The following is an 18,614-nucleotide window of genomic DNA, read 5'->3' on the forward strand; positions in this document are numbered from 1 at the left end:
ATTTTGTGTCAGTATATGATTGACTGGTTGCTGGTGTGTGTCTAATCATATCGTCATGTGCATTCTCCTCTAAAGGCCCACTGATGAGGAGGCCGAGCAGCTCCTCCAGCTGATGACTAGCCGGCCCCCTGCCACTCCAGCTGGTGTGCGCTTTGTGTCACTGTCCTTCTGCAAATTGCTGGCCTTCCCTACACTTGTTAGGTACAGTTGCTTCTTGCATACTGGTTGCTCTTTTGCTATGGGAAATATTGGAGGATGTGTGGTGATGTAGGGTAAGATAGTGTAAGAGTGGTCATGGGGTTCAGAAACAAAGAGCAAGGGAATTAGAATGAATAGAGAGTATGGGCTCGTGCAGTTTGGGAGATGGTGAACAGTCATCCAGAATTCTTCCTCCCATGGCAGAAAGTGAACTCAGCTTGGTCTGTTGACTGCTGCTCAGTTGTTCTTAGTGGAGATCTCAGGAATGGAAAAGATGCACTGAGCTTTGCATACAATGCATTAACGCCCACTGAGTGTGTCTTTTTTCACAGCACCCCTGAACAGGAGCAGTTAATGGTGATGTGGTTGAGTTGGATGATCAAAGAAGAGGAGTACTTTGAGAGGTGATATTATACAAAATCTTTATTCACTGAGATGAGTGGCTACTGGTGTAATGTGTGGAGATGGAATATTTAGACTGTTTGGAAATACTGCTTCAAAATACTCTTCAGTTTACCTTTATTTTGCAAATCATAGTCTGTAAAAGAACACATTTCTAGGGCCTGTTTGTTAGCCAGAATGTAGTCTTTCAGCCATTGTTGAAACCATTGTGACCCTTACTTATAAATTTTCTTTTTTTTTTTTTTAAATTTAGGGCACCAATAATACATTGCGACATGATCTAGTGTAAACACACTCTCATTATGAAAGTATAGTGGCTAGGTTCTCCTCTCTAAAGTAAATTAGTGCTGTTTTACTTGGGAAGGGTGTGCAGAAGTTGTATTTATAAGTGCCTCATAAATTTGGCTCCTCCACCCTGTGCCTCTCTTCAGTGCTGCAGGCGTATCTGCTTCCTTCGGAGAGATGTTGCTTCTGGTTGCAATGTATTTCCATAGCAACCAGCTTAGTGCCATCATTGAACTGGTCTGCTCCACTTTAGGCATGAAGGTAAAGTGAAGATCAATACTGCTGTCTTGGTTGGGGAGATGGGTAACAGAATGCTGCTCATCCCCTGGCTGTTTAAAACACAGTCTCCCATTCCTCCCTCAGCAAATGTTTGACTATGAACTGTCTTGCTGTTTGAATGAAAGCAGTGCAACCATTTGTTATAGTAATTAAGTTCAGAACCTTTTAGAATTGTCTTTTTTTTTTTTTTTATACAACACTTTGGCTCATTGTTTTATAGCCTCTTGTTTAGCCTCCCCATAATGAAATGAAATTATATATTGCAAAGTAGTTCATTTTCCCCTTGGACATTTTCTGGGTGCAGTAGTGAAATTGCAGCTTTCGAACATCACTGTGATTAATTCCTTACTAACCTTTTTTTTTTTTTTTTTTTTTTTGGTCTTCTCCAGATTGTGATAAAGCCAAGTTCCCTCAGTAAAATGAAGACAATTTTCACACAAGAAATCTTCACAGAACAGGTGCTGTGTTGTAGCCTGCAGGGATGCTTTGAGCTACAAGTGTGATGGAAAGGGACTGCTATCCATATGATATTATCTGTAGCATGCTTCTTAAAAAAAAAAAAAAAAACATCCAAACCCTTTTGTTGACAAACTCAAAGTGCAGCGTGGGAGAAGTGGGAAGAAAGAAATTTTGCTTGTTTTAAAATGGTGCATTTCTACTTCGAAAGAGCAGACTTGGCAGAGAGCTGCTCTCTGGTAGCATAAAAATATTGAGAAATAGCTGGCTTTGCTTAAGCAAATCTGACAGCTCTCTGATGGGCTAGACAGCTGACTAGCCTTCAGAGTTTGCACTGCTCCTTACTGGGCTTTCGTCTGCACTGCTACCAAGATTTTATATCAGCACCACTTAGTTTTTGCTCTTTCTTCACTGGAGGATATAGACCACAGAATTGTTGAATGACTACCTCTGGAGTTTAATAAACTAGAGCCAAGGAAGTGTATACAGTTGCATTCCTCTTGACAGCACAGGGAGCAATATTTTTCCTTTTGGAGAAGGAAAGGAGAAAGTCTGGGGAGCAGCAGAATACAATGTAACATTTTTTTTCATTTAGCTGACAGTTTTCTCCGAAGTAACTTAGTATTACGTTATCTACAGCAATTTACCCATTTATACAGCGGAGTATAACCACTTTTTACTGAATCAATTTAGGGTAAGTTCCTTGCTCAAAGGTACTATGGTAGTAGGTGAAATATGAACCGGAAACCTTACCTTTGAATCCAAAGACAGGAGCTCTGACTACTATGCTACCATTCAGTCCCATCTTGCATTTCAACTATCCTGTGTTTTATATTGCAGGTAGTCACTGCCCATGCTGTGAGGGTTGCAGTTACCAACAACCTGAGTGCCAACATTACTGGGTTCCTGCCCATTCACTGTATCTACCAGCTCCTGAAAAGCAGAGCCTTCACCAAGTACAAGGTGTCAATAAAGGTGAACCTCACAGTTGGACCTTTCTCAACTGATACAGTTTTTTTAATTTTGGCTGTTGAGCCACTGGTATTACTACAAAAATAACCTCACATTCTGTATCCTCTTCATAGGGTGCTGTGAAGCATTTTCTGCTTTCCAGTTTTCTGTATTTGTGATGCTTTTTGACAGTAAATTTGATCACATCAGTTCTGCATGAAGACGTGAGCTAAAACAGACCCTGGGCTACAGCTACATGAAGTTTTACTGTCATTGCAGCTAAAGGCAGCTGACTGTGTTCGCTGTAAATTGGCAGTTGCGTATTCATACCTAGGGTTGCACGTTTTGTTATCTTCCTCACAAAGGAAATGTCATAACTTTCTCTATTAGGTTCCATTCATATACTACTAGAACTGAGAAAAGATGTGAATGTAATGTCAAAAAGCTGCATGAACAGAGAAAACTGGAAAATTTTTCACTACACTGGAAAAAATACAACTCCCAGTGTTTCTGCAGGGAAATATCAGTTTAAGTTTGTCAAAATGTTTAAACTATTTTCTATTTGTTATATAGCTGGATATTTTCTGATACAGTTCAGATTAAGCACCATGCAGGATGCCACTAAGGCAATACCATTCATAGGGTTGGAGCCTTCAATGATGGTTTGAACATACCTCATGTGTATTTTTATACCTGAAATTGAGTTTGTAAGTTCCCATCATTTATAGGCACACTTATTTTGGCTTCTGCAAAAAAAGTACAGCCATATGAAACACAGGTAACATGACAAGACTCTCAACTATAGCTCCAGATCATTGCTATTATGGACCAGTTATGGGTATTACATTTGAATTTTGTCCCTTGCCTAACATAGGATTGGATCTTCAGACAGCTTTGCGAGACTTCTGTGCCCCTCCACACCCAGCTTCTGCCTCTCATTGATGTCTACATCAACTCCATACTCACGCCAGCCTCCAAGGCCAACCCCGAGGCCACCAACCAGCCCATTACTGAGCAGGAGATCCTAAGCGTCTTTCAGGGCCTCACTGGAGTAAGTGTTTTGCAGTCACATATCACTGCCCAACACTCCCTGGTCATCTCAAAGCACTGTAAAGAACAGAGAAGTGCAAAAACTGCGACATTAAATAGCAAGAGTATAGCAGTAGTAAGACCTTGATTCTGTTCACACTGCTCTCTGTTTTCACTCTGGTGTAATTTGTTTTAATTTGGTTACAATTGGTCTTATAGCTTGGCTGTCTGTGGTACTTAATTACTCATCTGTTTTTTTTTTTTTCCTCTTAATTTTTTTTTTTTTTTTGTGTTGTTGCTGATTGGTTTTAATATTTTGCTTCTGGATGTGTGACAGGGGGATAGCAGCCAGGTACGGTGTCATTACAGCATTACCACGCAGCTGCTGGTCCTCTACTACGTATTGTCCTATGAAGAGTCCCTGTTGGCCAACACAAAAGCACTGGGTTTGTAAAATGCCACAGCCTCTACTCTTCTGAAGAGTTTTTGTAGAAGTATGAATTCTCATAAGTGATGTAGTTACCATTAATTTCAATGGTAAAATTACTGTGTGTTCCTGAACCCCAAAATTAACACATATTTGTACTGAAATATCACCAATTCCCATTAAATGTATACAGAAAAGACAAATCTATGAAAACAATGCTAATGAATTCATTCTCCCTGAACAAGTTGACATTGTTTGGATAGCCCAGACAGCAGCAATGCCAACCAAGATTATAACAGGAGAAAGGTGCTTTGTGTGTGAAGTTGGCATGTTCTTCCAATGTTCACATGGGTTTCATCCAGGTGCCCCTGGTTTCCTCCCACAGTCCAAAGACCTGTTTCAGTTGGATTGGTGACTCTAAATGGGCTGTAGTGTGTATGTATGTATTTTAGCATGTTACATTACTCTGGTGTATAGGTGAGCCAATGAGTGTAGGGAGTTTTCTAAGTTAACTTGAACAAAGGCATCAGCTAATTACTGTATGATAATTATTGTACGTTGTTTTGGAGACTGCGTGTGCCTAATGAATAAATCTAAGCCGTCAGAAGGCACACAAAATCCAAATTTTGTCCTCATAAATGCCAAAAAACTCCTTATAAACAGGACTCGGAGGAAAAAAAAAATTCAACTCCTCATAAAGTGGAATTCTTGTTACTCGAATGGGCGTCTGCTACCTCAGAGAGATGGAAATTCTATGAAACAATGTGAAGAGTGCAAGCCTCAGTGGAACTGTTTAACTAGCAGCTTGCTCTATTGTACTGCCTTTTGAGAGGGTCTTTCTTCTACATAACCCCTGTAGCACTCCAGTGAGATGTGGCATTAGACTTGGCTAAGACAACTTGACAGTATGCTGGCAAGATTTAGTGTGCCATCAACAAGCCATTGATCTGGACATGGCTTTTGTTTGCTTGTTTAATTATTAGTGGTTTGTAGCTGCAAAACTCTGCCCAAATTGTCAAGTTTGTTTAAGAGCTTCATACCTCAAATGTGTGGTGTAAACAACACCTCTCATCTTTACTAATGAACCAGTAGCGGTTCAGGAGGGTGGGGGTAGAGAACCTTGTCCAAGTAGCAGGGCCATGGTGGCAGGATTGTAGCTGTTTCCAGAAAATGTTTAACTTTCCCTGGTTCACTGTTGCCACAGCCCTTATGCAGAAGAAACCTAAGTCGTACTCATCAACACTCATGGACCAGATCCCCATCAAGTATCTGATTCGCCAGGCCCAGGGGCTGCAGCAAGAGCTGGGAGGTAAGAGCTGGGCCCTGCAAGCTAATTGTTAGCTGAGGAAGCCATGTTTATATTCTACATTTACATTTATTTATTTAGCAGATGCTTTTCTCCAAAGTGACTTCCAATGAACTACAGTATATGTAGTGTTATCAGCCCACACACCTTATTCACCAAGGTGACTTATACTGCTAGATACACTACTTACAGTGGGTCACTCATTCATACATAATTTTTAAACTTTAGGAAATTGATAAAAAAATTTTTTAATGATTATATTTTTTTTTTTTTTTTTTTTTTGCTAGTTTGTCTTTTGAGCGATATCTGTTCTATTCAATTTAAAATGGTACCCACTTATTTTTTCAGGTCTGTCTTTTGTATGAAATGGTACTGCTATCCATAGATGTACAATAAATAGTTGGAATTAGTATGACGTTTTGGGAAGTCACAAACATCAGTGAAATCAATTAGATCAAATTTAATCAAATTCAGTAAACTGAAAATTTTTAGTCTTTCAGAGCTCAGTGGTTTTCTTTGCTGTGAACTGTGGAGATAAACAGGCCTTGATGGGATGATTTAATTTCTGACCAAAGTACTCCAAGACACCTGACTTTTGAAGAAGAGGACAGTATGATATGGTTAACCAAGTTGTCTGTCCTCATCACCGTTCTGTCTCCATCCCTTTTCCACTCACCATCCGTCAGGGCTACACTCTGCACTGCTGCGACTCCTTGCCACCAACTACCCCCACCTGTGCATGGTGGAAGACTGGATCTGTGAGGAGGAGATCACAGGCACATTGCCTCTGCTCCGCAGGATGCTGCTCACCAGCTCCACCAGAAAGTACTCGCAGAAGCAGCTCCAAGAGGGTGAGCACTACCAGGCAGGCTCTGAGCCTGATAGGGAGCCCATCACTCTTGTTTAACATTGGTTTCTCTTCTACGTTTTAGGCACGGTGCTTTACATGTGTTAATATGACTGCTGATCATGGGAACATGAATGTGATTTAATCCAACTTTACAAGGGTTAACCAACAAAAAGAACCCCATCTTTTACATAACATATGCCATACAAGAGAGCTAAACTGAGTAGCTATGGAGCGCTGTGGGTGACAGCCATCCCCTGTGTTAACAGATGACATAATGAATCTTGTAGCTGATAGCAAAGAGGGGTGGACTTTATTTCTGTTCTTAAGTGTAATTTTACAGGTTTTTCTAGAACAGGGAAGATATATAATTTAAACCCTCCAGGTCATGTTATAAGTTTTATGTTTGCTTTCTTTTCCATTGTTCCCAACCTCCTCTCATTCCTGTCAATTACTGGCCCAGCCTTCTGTACGCTTCCATCCAGTGGGCCACGGCTGATGCAGATGCTAGAGTACCTGACCCTACTCTCAGCCAGTGACCTCATCCCGTATGCAGAGGCACTTACTTCCAGCATGAGCCTGCTGCTGAGCAACGGGGTTTCCCGACGAGTTCTGCAGACAGTGAATAAGCTATGGATGGTCCTCAATACGGTGATGCCCAGGAGGTCAGTGACTCCACACTTTACTCTGTCTGTTGGCCTTTTAACCTTGACCTGTGTATTCCTGCATATTTCCGTGGCTGACCTTTCTCCTGATGATATTTGAACTGTTAAAGCCAAGCATTGGTGTGGCATTTTCTGTATTTATTTCTGGATGGGGTACATAAGAGTGGGGATCTAAAATATGTAGAACATTCCTAATTAATATTTTGCTATTGTTACATTTACTTATTTAGCAGACTCTTTTCTCCGAAGCGACTTTCAATGAGCTCTATGTAGCGTAATCAGCCCACACACCTTATTCACCAAGGTGACTTGCACTGCTAGATACACTACTTACAATGGGTGGCCAGAGCACCTGGAGGAAACCCACACAGACACGAGAAGAACATGCAAACTTCACACAGACTGAGCAGGGATCGAACCCATGTTCTCTCGCACCACCCAGGCACTGTGAGACAGCAGTGCTACTCGATGTGCCACCGTACTGCTCTGGGTAACAGATTGCTGTTAGAGAGGAGGCCATGTCCTAGTGACCATCTCAAAGACTGGACTGAGAATGCAGATGATGAATTGATTGGCTGCTATTCAGTAAAACAGCTCATTGATGATGGACTCTCCTGGGTGGAATCCAAATGCATTGTTTTTCTTCTGATATTGAGTGTGGTTAAAGCCTTGAGGCAACAGTGTGTAATAAATCTTCATGCAAAACTTAGGATGATGTTTTGAAGTTCTCGGTGATTGTCAACAAGAGTAAAAACTTTACTGTTATGTTGGTAAGAACATTTTTTGTGAAGAAAGACATTAAGGGAAATGATTGTCAAAGTTGCTAAAGTATTATTTCTATTTTGACTTACTCTTTTGGGCTTTTGGTCCTCTAGTGTGAATTTGTGGTCATGATTCTTTTCAGGTTGTGGGTCATGACGGTGAATGCACTGCAGCCCTCCACAAAGCTCTTCCGGCAGCAAAAGTACACACAAAATGACCTGATGGTGGACCCACTTATTGTGCTGCGGTGTGACCAAAGAGTCTACAGGTACCCATGTTCCTCTCTTGCTGTGTGCGGATTTGACTTTTCACATGTTCCATCATTCATCTGCACTGATAGGCAGCTGTCAGTCTGTTTCTGTGGGTTGTGAATTAGGTAATGTAGATTGAACATGTAGTGTTTTTATGGACTAATTTAACTATCTATTTTTAATGTAATATTAGTTAAACTGCAAAAAAAAATGCTTCTTAATGTATGGGTTATTTAAGACTGCCAGATACCTGGTTTGAGTCATGGTGACCTTTTAATACAACATTGGATTTATAGCCAGCCTACTACCAATATAGAACAAATAATGTAAGGACAGGATTTCTGTGCATCACCCCATGAAAGATTCTGACGGTGGGTTTTGTTGGTTTTGCGGCTGGATGGAATTTCTTGCACTGATGCCCAGGTGCCCTCCACTAATGGACATAACGCTGCACGTGCTGAACGGCTACCTCCTTGCCTCCAAGGCCTACCTGAATGCCCACCTGAAGGAGACAGCAGATTTTGACAGACAGAGCCAGACTATTTCCAGTCTGGGACTGGCTGGCCAGCCAGACACTCCTGAAGTGACACGGGAGGAGCTGAAGAATGCCCTGCTGGCAGCGCAGGTACACCTCCCTCCTCATCCTTGTAGTTCTGCAAGTGGGTTCAGACGTGCCTTCCACCATGGATTCTGCTAACCTAGCAGGCCATGGAAACAAATATTTTGTTACAGAATTGCTGAGTTTTAACATGTCCAAAGTAGTATTTAGGTTTGAACCTGTTCTTTTACAGATATCCATTTTTAAGCTTGCCTTATGTTTTTAGGCAACTATAGTTTTCTGATGATTTTGAGATTAACACGAAAGGTGGTCTTTGACTTTGAAGTGTTTATTTTATATTACAGGAGAGTAGAAGTGGAATCGGTACACTATCAAAAACTCTTTCTTGAAAGCTTCCATATAAATTGTGTCTTTCCAACTGGCCCTTAAATAATTCAACTCTTGATGGGGGAGACTAATGGATTGAAGCCTGTGGTGTGGTTTATGTCCTGTCCCGTCCTATGGGAGACTGATGCCAGACTGATCTGGATCTTTTGTAGCAACACAGTACTTGCCCGTTTCCTCTTGTAATGAGAACAGCTGTAAATTCCATGTCAGATGGCCCATCAGGGAGGCTGGGCATGGTACCAAGGGAACGGGGCCTCATCTCTGCACATCTTTCTCTCTTTGCCCCCATGTCTTAATCCCAGGACAGTGCAGCTGTGCAGATTCTGCTTGAGATCTGTATGCCAACTAGCGAGGAGCAGCAGCAGGGGCGCAGCGCTGAAAGTCTTTTGAAGGGTATCAGCTGTGGCCCTACCAATGTAAAGACAGAAGAAGGAGACGAAATGGAAGTGGGGTCATGGGCAGGGCATGCTACAGATGAGGAGCCAGAAAGGGGCTTGCTGAGTGACCTACGGGAGGTGCAGTGCCTGATCTGTTCCCTGCTCCACCAGATGTTCATTGCTGATCCCAACATCGCAAAACTGGTCCACTTCCAGGTAACTAGGGCGAACTGTAGGATGCGAGGCTGAGGTTCCCAAATACTTGGATGAATCTGAGACATGGTTAACAGCAGTTAAGGAGCACTGTTTCTACTTTTATAGTCAACTGGGCCAGCTGGTAGTGGCTAGAGCTGGTGTCTTTGGACCCAAGGCTTGCAGGTTTGAATATCACCTTCAGTTGTAGCACCCTTTAACAAAGTACTTGCCCTAAATTGCTTCAGTAGAATTGCCCAGCTGTATAAATGGGTAAATAGCTGTAGCTAGCTTAACACTGTGAGTCATTTTGGAGAAAAGTGTCAGCTAAGTGAATAAATGTAAATATATAGTCTAATACCCTGTTATCTGTATTGTCTATGCTTTATTTGGCTAAGATGTGATAGCTTTGTCAGATAAGTACCACAGGTTCTAATTGTGGTAAAGCTCTTGTCTCAGCTTGAAACAGTATTCAAGGCTGATCTTGGTTCTTGCAGACTCTGACAGCAATGTGTTTCCCTTCACAGGGCTACCCCCAGGCCCTGCTCCCCTTGACAGTGGCAGGAATACCCTCCATTCACATCTGCCTAGATTTTATCCCTGAACTCCTGGCCCAGCCACAGCTTGAAAAACAGGTACATGCACAGCTAAATTTACACATGCTCTCAATCCCCCAGTCATTTACTCCATAGCCTTTAACTTTAAAGGTCTTGCATTGACCTTCTGATTAAATCTTCAGCTGAAGTGTGATTTCCTCTCCACAGATATTTGCCATTCAGCTCCTGTCCCACCTGTGCACCCAGTATGCTCTGCCCAAGTCTCTCAGTGTGGCTCGCCTGGCAATCAGTGTCATGGGCACACTGCTCACAGGTAGTGCTTCTGTCAGTGCTGTACTCCCACCTTCTGGCTGATTTGTGTAACTGCACTTTAATATACAGGCTTCCCTTGCCTGAAAATCTGCTTGTAAGTTAAATTCTCAACTGTTAATTACAATTCACTTAAATTGGGAAGAATAAGTATTGCTGTCTTGTGCCATTAAAGTCTTAACCATTTTTTTCATAAAACATGTAAAATTCCAACCATGTTTTTTTTTTTTTTTTTTTTTTAAAAACACAGATAAATGTTAAATCAGTTCCAGAGTGTCAGACCTATTCTGGGCAGCTTTAAATTCTGCCTTTGCTACTTGCAGAATCATTTTCTGTCCCCTTTTCCTTTCATTGTCAATATTACTTTTATTTAATCATTTTACTTTGTTGATTTATTCTGCTGTTCTTGGGTACTGCTGGTACCTTTCTGCTCATTGCTAAACCTACACAGGTTTTCCTACAGGTATTCTGGTTTTCCCTTACAGTCCAAAGATACGTGTTTCAGGTGAACTAGTGACTCTAAATTGCAATTTGTGTGTATTAATCTGTGATTGTCCTACAGTGTCCCATCTATGGCATACCCTGCCCTCCTGCCTTATACTTCCAAGATAGGTGTTGTCACTAACCGCATTGCAGCTTCTTGACTTCACAAATGACGAGACCGACTTCTGGGTTTTTTAGTAACGACGTTATGTTTAATTAAAATATCAACAAACCATCTGCTGCTAGGGGGTGCGGTGGCGTAGTGGGTTGGTCCTGGTCCCGCTCTTCGGTGGGTTTGGGGTTCGAGTCCCGCTTCGGGTGCCTTGCGACGGACTGGCGTCCTGTCCTGGGTGTGTCCCCTCCCCCTCCGGCCTTACGCCCTGTGTTTCCAGGTTACGCTCTGGCTCCCTGCGACCCCGTGTGGGACAAGCGGTTCGGACAATGACATGACATCTATTGCTCCACTTATACATACTCTAATGCAAACTCTTTTTCTCTACATATTGCATTTTCAGTAAACAAAGAATTTTATTAATGTATGACCATCTAGTGGCAGTGCTATAAATCGCATTCCAAATTGTACAATTTGAACTCACTCCCGAGCACTCATCAACAATTACAAGTTGGCAACCAAATACAAACACCACCTTTCCACACATCATCAAACAGCACCAACCCAAACAATAAAAGATACAACATCCTCCCCCCCCCCGAAGACCGTAACACAATCAAATTTCTAAAGGAAATAAATGCTGAACAGGTCTTCTTAATACAGTCCCAGCTAGAAGTTGCACAGTGCACGACCTCACACATCCATCTCTGCCTGGGAGATTGATTATCCCAGTTTCCTAGATAGGCCATGGCATTTGGTTATCTCCAGCCAAGACTAGAGCTCCTTCCTTCAGTGGAGTAGGAAGGGGTATCTTACTGGTATATGCAGACTTCAAGTCTAACAGATACTCCATTCTCCATCACTTCCAGTACTCATTAAGAAGCCTTGGGTGATATTTCCATCTTTGTGTTAGTTCCTCTTTACCGTCGTTGGTGCTTTGACTCTCACTGTGGAAAGACTTTGGTGGTAAGGAAGTACGTCTTTTCCCAACAAGAAAATGTGCTGATGTCGACGGTTGAGGTTCTTCCAACTCACTGTACATAAATGTGAGCGGCCTTGAATTGACTATTGCTTCCACCTCTGTCAACAACGAAGACAATTCTTCAAAGCTCAACGACGCTTTCCTCATCACTCTTTTCAGACTTGTTTTCACTGATTGGATTAACCGTTCCTAAAATCCACCCCACCAAGGTGTTCTTTCTGCTATGAACTTCCACTATATGCCATCTGAGGAAAAATATTCCAGAAGCTCAGGCTCTTTAATTGCCGCCCAGAGTTCTCTAAGATCATGATCAGCCCTTTTGAAGGTTTGAGCATTGTCTGAGTAGGTGACTCCGCAGAGGCCACACCTGGACATGAATCTTTTTAGAGCCAGGAGGAATTTTTCTATGGACCAGTCTGACATTAAGTGTATCGCTTGTGTCACAGCACAAGTGAACACAATGTTTGCCTTTTCTACGTTGGTATAGTTCTTCACATAAGAAGGGCCAGCAAAGTCAATGCCTGTATTTTCAAATGGAGGTGATTCAGCAATCCTGTTCCTTGGTAGGGGTCAGTCACCTGCTGAGCTGGGGTTGCTCTGAACCTTTTACAGATTACGCAAGCAGATATGATCTTCTTTACCTTCTGTCTGCCACCTGGGATCCAGTATCTTTCCCTCAGCTGGACCAGTGTGTCCTGACTCCTGAATGCATTAGCTTGCTGTGGCAATACATAACCAGCATGTCAGACAGTTGGTGGTTGGTGGGTAGCAGCCATGGATGCTGCTCTCTCTCACTCAGGCTTGACTGTTGCAACCTTCCTTCCACACATATTAATCCATATTCATCAAGGAAAGGGTTAAGGTCTCTGATTTTTGAGTCCTCGTGAATACTCTGCCCTGTCTTTATTCATTTCTCTGGCAAACACTTTGCCTTGTGCCTCCTGAATCCACAAGCTTCTGACAGGTGACTGTGACTGTGTGTTTGCAACAAACTGCTTCCATCTTTGTGCTGAGCCACAAATCCACTGAATAACAAACATGAAATCTGACCACAAGCAAAGCTGGGATGGCATCATGTTCAGAATCTTTAACAAGTTCCTCCCTATTCTAGCTCCAACTAAACCTCCCATCAAATCCAAACGTGGTAAAATTAGTTTCTTTATGGGTGACACTCTTGATTTGGATGCAACAAAACTAGTCACAGTTCTTCCCTCCTTAGTTCATCCTTGGAGGTATGCAACTGCTCCATATGCCCTTTCACTGGAATCACTGAAGACATGAAGAAGTGGGGATTGCTTATTCTGCCAGTCACTTATTCTGTACCCCCTCGGAATGGTGATCCGATGCTGCTGTTGGAGCTCCATGCACCATTGTTGCCATTCATGACTGAGGTCTTCTGGCAGCTCCTCGTCCCATCCTAAGCCTCTTTGCCACATGTCTTGGAAAAGGCATGTAACTCGTATAGTAAATGGAAACCTGTGGGATCGAATATTGTAGCTGATGATTTCAAGATGCTTCTTTTTTGTGTTACTTTAAGGTGCTCATCAGGTGTCTAAGGTCAAAGACAAAATTGTCAGTATCTGGTCTCCACACCAGCCCAAGCACTTTTAGCACACAACCATGTGCTTCAGGTTCCTGCGTACATTCAAAGCCACTGTTCAGCCATTTAGCCTTCAGCTCAGCAGAATTTGTTTTCCACTTACACAAGTTCATGCTGGCTGTGGACAAGATCTCCTTTGCTTCTGATGTCAGCATATAAGCTTCTTTGGTATCCTCTGAGCTGGCAATCAGATCATCTACATAAAGGCGGGTTTCTAGAATGTTAATGGCATGTGGATGGATGGCTGTACCATTGTAGATGATGCTGGATCGTGGCTGCCAGCAGGAATGGTCTTAAAGAAACCCCAAACACGACATGGGTCATCCTCATCTTGCGTGGCCTTGTACTCTCAGCGTCAGGTGGTCCTGTAATCCATGAGAATTTTAAGGCATCTTTCTCTGTCTTTGTAATGGATATCTATAGGAAAGCCCTTGTAATGTCTGATGTGAATGCAACTAGATGCAGTCTAAATTTCACTAAAATGCTTAAAAGGTCTGGATTAAGGTTTGGATCGGTCAGTAAACAATTGTTCAAAGATGGACTGCCATGCTCATGAGAGGAGGCATCAAGGACCACTCTGTTTAGTTGTCATTTTGTCTTCTCTGATTACAGCATGATAGGACAAGTAATATGTTACGTTGTCCTCTATCGCTTGTGAACAGTTGTCTTCTGGGACATTTTCACACACCCCTTGCTACAGATAATCCTCAATGACATCATTGTATTCCTTGAACAACACTACATCTGTTTTCAGTTTCCTTTGCAGTCCGTCAAGTCTTTTATGGGCAATTCTGAAATTGTCTGGGAGGTGTGGGGCATTTTGCTGCCACAGTAACCCTACCTCATATCGCCCTCTAATATATTTGACTGACCCCCTCAAAGCTCCATCTAGCCTCGCTGTCATCTGCGCTGTCCCCATCTCCCTGTGTTATGCCCAGGGAATCCAATTCCCAGAATATGTGCAGCTGCTTTGAGACTTCATTGCATTCTCTCATTCCAGTGTTCATACAAGTGACTTCGCTCATGTTTGAAGCAGAGACTGGACCCTGTACTGCCCAGCCAAATATTGTTTCTACAGCTACTAGGGCTTGTGATATTTGCTGTACTCTTGCTGACAATATCTTCCGGTAGTAATTGGCTCCAATCAGTATGGATATTTTTCGCTCCTCATTGCTATCGACTGAAACACCTGCTAGTGGTAGGCCCCTCTTCTCTAGCTGGTGTCGAATATGTTCACCAGGAACCTTCATAATTGTGGTACACACTTGCGGTGTCTCAGTGGCTTCAATCTTTATTTTCTGTTCCTTATTCCAGACATTCTCCAGCACTAATTTTACAGCATTTCTCACAACCCTTACTGGGTTCTGAGAGCTGAAGGTATACAACTTTAGAGTCTCCCTCCTTTGAACTGGCAGACCAAAAATCTTTACCTGCTTCTTGTGGATGAAACTTTGTTGGCTCCCACCATCCATTAAACAGCGCACTGCCTTCCGTTGGCCGGGTCCTTCAGTCCACGCTCTCACTGTTTGCGACAGCAGGGTGTTCTGACCCTTCGTGTGTGTTGTTGCAGTGCGGGGCATAACGGATGAAATGAGTGCATCTGTAGAACCTTCAGTGTCGTTGGGGGCTTCTGCTTGTTCGGCCTTGTCACACAATGCAGCATGGTGTCTTCTGCCACAAGCAGTGCATGACACACCCTTTGTTTTACAAACCCTTGTGTTGTGTTGTGGTCGTAGACAAAACACCTCATTTTCTATCATTTCTCCTTTCGAGTGTTCACTATGTCATCTGTGCACAATTCTGATTTGTGGCTTGTGCTATCACAGAATATACAAGTAAGAGGTGCATTAAAACCGCCTGTGTGGAGAGCTGCGGCTGTAGGCATGTTTGCCCTTTCTGACCTTTGTCTCGCTCCGTGCATCTGCTTTATAGTACGGTTTGTGAGAAGCCTGTGCATCCTTGGTTATGGTTCCTGTATTAGTAAAGTGCATCGCACGCTCTTTACTTTCAACTTCCCATTGAAGCAAAGTTATAAGCTCAGGAACCTTCCATTGATGACCTGGACTCATTTTACAGGTTGACTCAAGGACAAGATTGTCTGGTATCATCTGAAGCAGTGTGGGGCACAAGAATCCTCCATAAGTGTCTGATACAACATCTAAGGGTTCTGAACTTCTGATCTGTATCTCACACTCATCATACAGTTGTCTTAATGCTTCAGCATCAGAAGGTTTCTTTACTGGAGTCAATTTCAATAACTTGGGCGTGTGCACTCACCACAAGGTTCTTTCTTCCAAATCTTTCCTTCAGGGTATCAATTGCTCCGTCATAATTGCTGTCGGATATTTTTAATCCTGCAACAGCTCGAGCAGCAGGTCGAACAAAGTATGACTTCAAGTAAGCAAATTTCTCCATTTTGCTTAATTCTCTGTTTTCATGGATAGCAGTTTCAAACTGATCCCAGAACTCTTGCCAAAGACATACTTCTCTGTTAAATTTACTTATAGACAACTTTAGTAATTCCACTGATGGTCTATTAGTTAATCTGTCTGTATGTGTACTCGCATAATTTAGCCGGGCCGCCCTAACGCCTTCTGCCGCTTCAATCTGATGTTCAGTAAATCTGGCAGCACAGGATTTCCACAGACTGATGTGGTCTAGTCTGTGGTTTTTGCTACATCTGCATCTAGCTTGTCTATTGGTATTTTGTCTTCTATTTCTTTATCCAGTTTGTGGAGGTTCTCCTCCTTAATTGAGAGCATGGACAACAACTCTGTCACAATTCGTGTTGTCCTTACATTTTTCTTCTTCTAGAGACCTCAGTAGTTTCGTTGCGGATGCCCATAAAACTCCACATTTGTGTTCCAGTCTCTGTAATCAGTTTGACATTTTCCCTTTTGCCTGTTCCTTCGCTAGCTGCAGCGAGCTATCCGTTTAGTTAGTCTTCCTTCCTGGGTTTCGGCACCAAAGAATGTTGTCACTAACCCCATTGCAGCTTCTTCAGCTCACAAATGACGAGACCAACTTCTGGATTTTCTAATAATGTTACCATCTATCCATCCATCCATCAATTTTCTATCCTGCTTATCCTAATAGGTTACGTTACATGTAATTAAAATACCAACAAAACATCCATCACTCCACTCGTGCACACTCTGAGGCAAACTCTTCTTCTCTGCTATATCGCATTTTCGCTAAACAAAGAATGTTAACGTATGGCCATCTAGTGGCAGTTCTATAGATCACATTCCTAATTGTACAATTTGAACTTACTGCCAACCACTCATTAGCAATTACGAGTTGGCAACCAAATACAAACACCTTTTCACGCAACATCAAACAGCACCAACCCAAACGATAAAAGATACATCAGTAGGCTTTGGAGGGTCCGTTGTAATGATATTAATACTCAGTGTGTTTTGTGACTTCGTGGTTGTGTCATCTGAGTGTAGCCTGCATGTTTAAGACACTCCGTTGAGGAGTCGGGCAGTGCTGTCAAGTAATTCAGTGCTTGGTGGTGAATTGGATTCAATGTTTGTATGCTGGCTGAACAAAACTGGGAGATCCAAACATTCTGTGAGGGTTTTCTTGGACAAAAAACTCAGTACAAGATTACTTTTGTTCTTACCTTAAGGAATTCTCCCCTGTTCTGAGACTGGGGCCATTAATGGATTGTGTTCAAGACTTAAGTTGTGGAGCTACCTGTTAAAAGATGTGGTCTGAGGGCAGTTGGTGTCTTCACTGTTTGCATCCTTACGACCCACTGGTGAACACCAGCTGTGAGGAAAGCTGTTAAACTGAAGAACAATATTTTCTGGTCAGTGTTTTCAGGGATCATTTGATTTTGCTGAGAAGTAGTGGCAAGTCAAGGGTGCCACAGCGAAGGTATTGGTGGAATTTAAAAAGAATATGTAGAAAGAATGTCAGCTTAATCTGGCAAAGCATTTGGGGCCTCAGAAGGAGGTTTGATCCTACCTAGGCTGTCCTTAGCAGAACTGAAAAACTGCTGAAGTGAATGCTATTAAATGGAAGGAACACTTTGAGGAACTCCTGAATCTAATGGGCATGCCCTGCTAATAGGAGTCTGTGTTTCATGTTACTGGTGGATTCCATTTACATTTATGGGAAGCTGGTAGTGTAGTGGTTTGAGCTAGTGCCTTTGGATCCACAGGTCACAGGTTCCAGTCTCACCTCCTGCTGTACTATCCTTGAGCAAGGTACTTACGCTAAATTGCTCAAGTCAAGTTACCCAGCTGTATAAATGGGTTAATAATTTTAAGCTAGCTCAATATTGTAGGTCACTTTGTAGAAAAGCATCAGCTAAATAAATAAATGTAAATGTTTATTCATTTAGCAGATACTTTTCTCCAAAGTGACTTCCAATGAGCCCTATGTAGTGTTATCAGCCCACATTCTATTTACAGAAGGTGACTTGCACTGCTAGATACACTAGAAAGGAGACCTGTCTGATAGTTGGTCTTCAGATTGAGGAGGAACATTGCATGTTTTTTGTCTTGGTTGTGAAAGAGTGGACTAGCTGTTCTCCATGGCACAGTTATTTGAGAGGGCATGGGAATACTGTAATTCAGCTTTGTGTGTTTTGTGGATTTGGGAAAAGGCATATGATCTTGTCCCTTGGTGCATGTTATGGGAGATACTGCAGGAATATGAGTTCAAGAGCCTCTGGTGTGTGCTATCCAAGGTATGAACGCTAAGTTGTGCCTGTAGACATCGTGCCGTGGACTGTATTTGATGTGGGTATCAGACTCCGTTAAGATTGTGTGTTGTGTCTCAAGTTTGCAGATGATGCTCTCTTTTTGGCTTAATCTGATTGACCTTTGGCATGCTCTTGAACCATTTTCTGCCTAGAGTGAAACAGCTGGGATGTTGAGCAGCACCCCTGAGTCTGAGGTCCTGGTCCTCTCCTGCAAGAGAGAGGGTTGCTCTCTCTTAGGTGAGGGGGGGAACAACTGCACCTTAGTAGACGAGTTTGTGTTTTGGGGTGTTCTTCCCATATGCATCTGTCTTGTAGTATGTGTTTCTCAGTAGTATATGTCAGAAATCTTGGACTTTTTGTCATTTTGTTAAACCAGCATCACTCATTTTCTTCCCAGTTATGGAGAGGAGAGAGGGTTGGTTGTGGCAGGCTGAGCAGGAAGATAGAGAACTTCCTGCATGAAGCAACAGTTTCCAGCTCC

At 42.6% G+C, this 18,614-nt stretch overlaps 1 protein-coding gene across 1 annotated transcript in view; it reads left to right on the top strand.

The window, feature by feature from the left end:
* Positions 1–18,614, top strand: part of ints2 (integrator complex subunit 2) — a 29,675-nt gene that overhangs the window by 7,375 nt on the left and 3,686 nt on the right. The window contains exons 9-23 of the mRNA XM_018755463.2: positions 76–201; positions 531–602; positions 1,032–1,146; positions 1,554–1,622; positions 2,461–2,595; positions 3,446–3,622; positions 3,938–4,046; positions 5,232–5,336; positions 6,020–6,184; positions 6,644–6,845; positions 7,750–7,875; positions 8,282–8,483; positions 9,107–9,397; positions 9,901–10,008; positions 10,138–10,243. Of these exons, the coding sequence (XP_018610979.2) occupies positions 76–201; positions 531–602; positions 1,032–1,146; positions 1,554–1,622; positions 2,461–2,595; positions 3,446–3,622; positions 3,938–4,046; positions 5,232–5,336; positions 6,020–6,184; positions 6,644–6,845; positions 7,750–7,875; positions 8,282–8,483; positions 9,107–9,397; positions 9,901–10,008; positions 10,138–10,243 (2,108 nt within the window). The remainder of the gene's footprint in view (positions 1–75; positions 202–530; positions 603–1,031; positions 1,147–1,553; positions 1,623–2,460; positions 2,596–3,445; positions 3,623–3,937; positions 4,047–5,231; positions 5,337–6,019; positions 6,185–6,643; positions 6,846–7,749; positions 7,876–8,281; positions 8,484–9,106; positions 9,398–9,900; positions 10,009–10,137; positions 10,244–18,614) is intronic.

This window comes from Scleropages formosus, chromosome 4, assembly GCF_900964775.1.
Source record: "Scleropages formosus chromosome 4, fSclFor1.1, whole genome shotgun sequence".
In the NCBI taxonomy this organism is placed as follows: Eukaryota; Metazoa; Chordata; class Actinopteri; order Osteoglossiformes; family Osteoglossidae; genus Scleropages; species Scleropages formosus.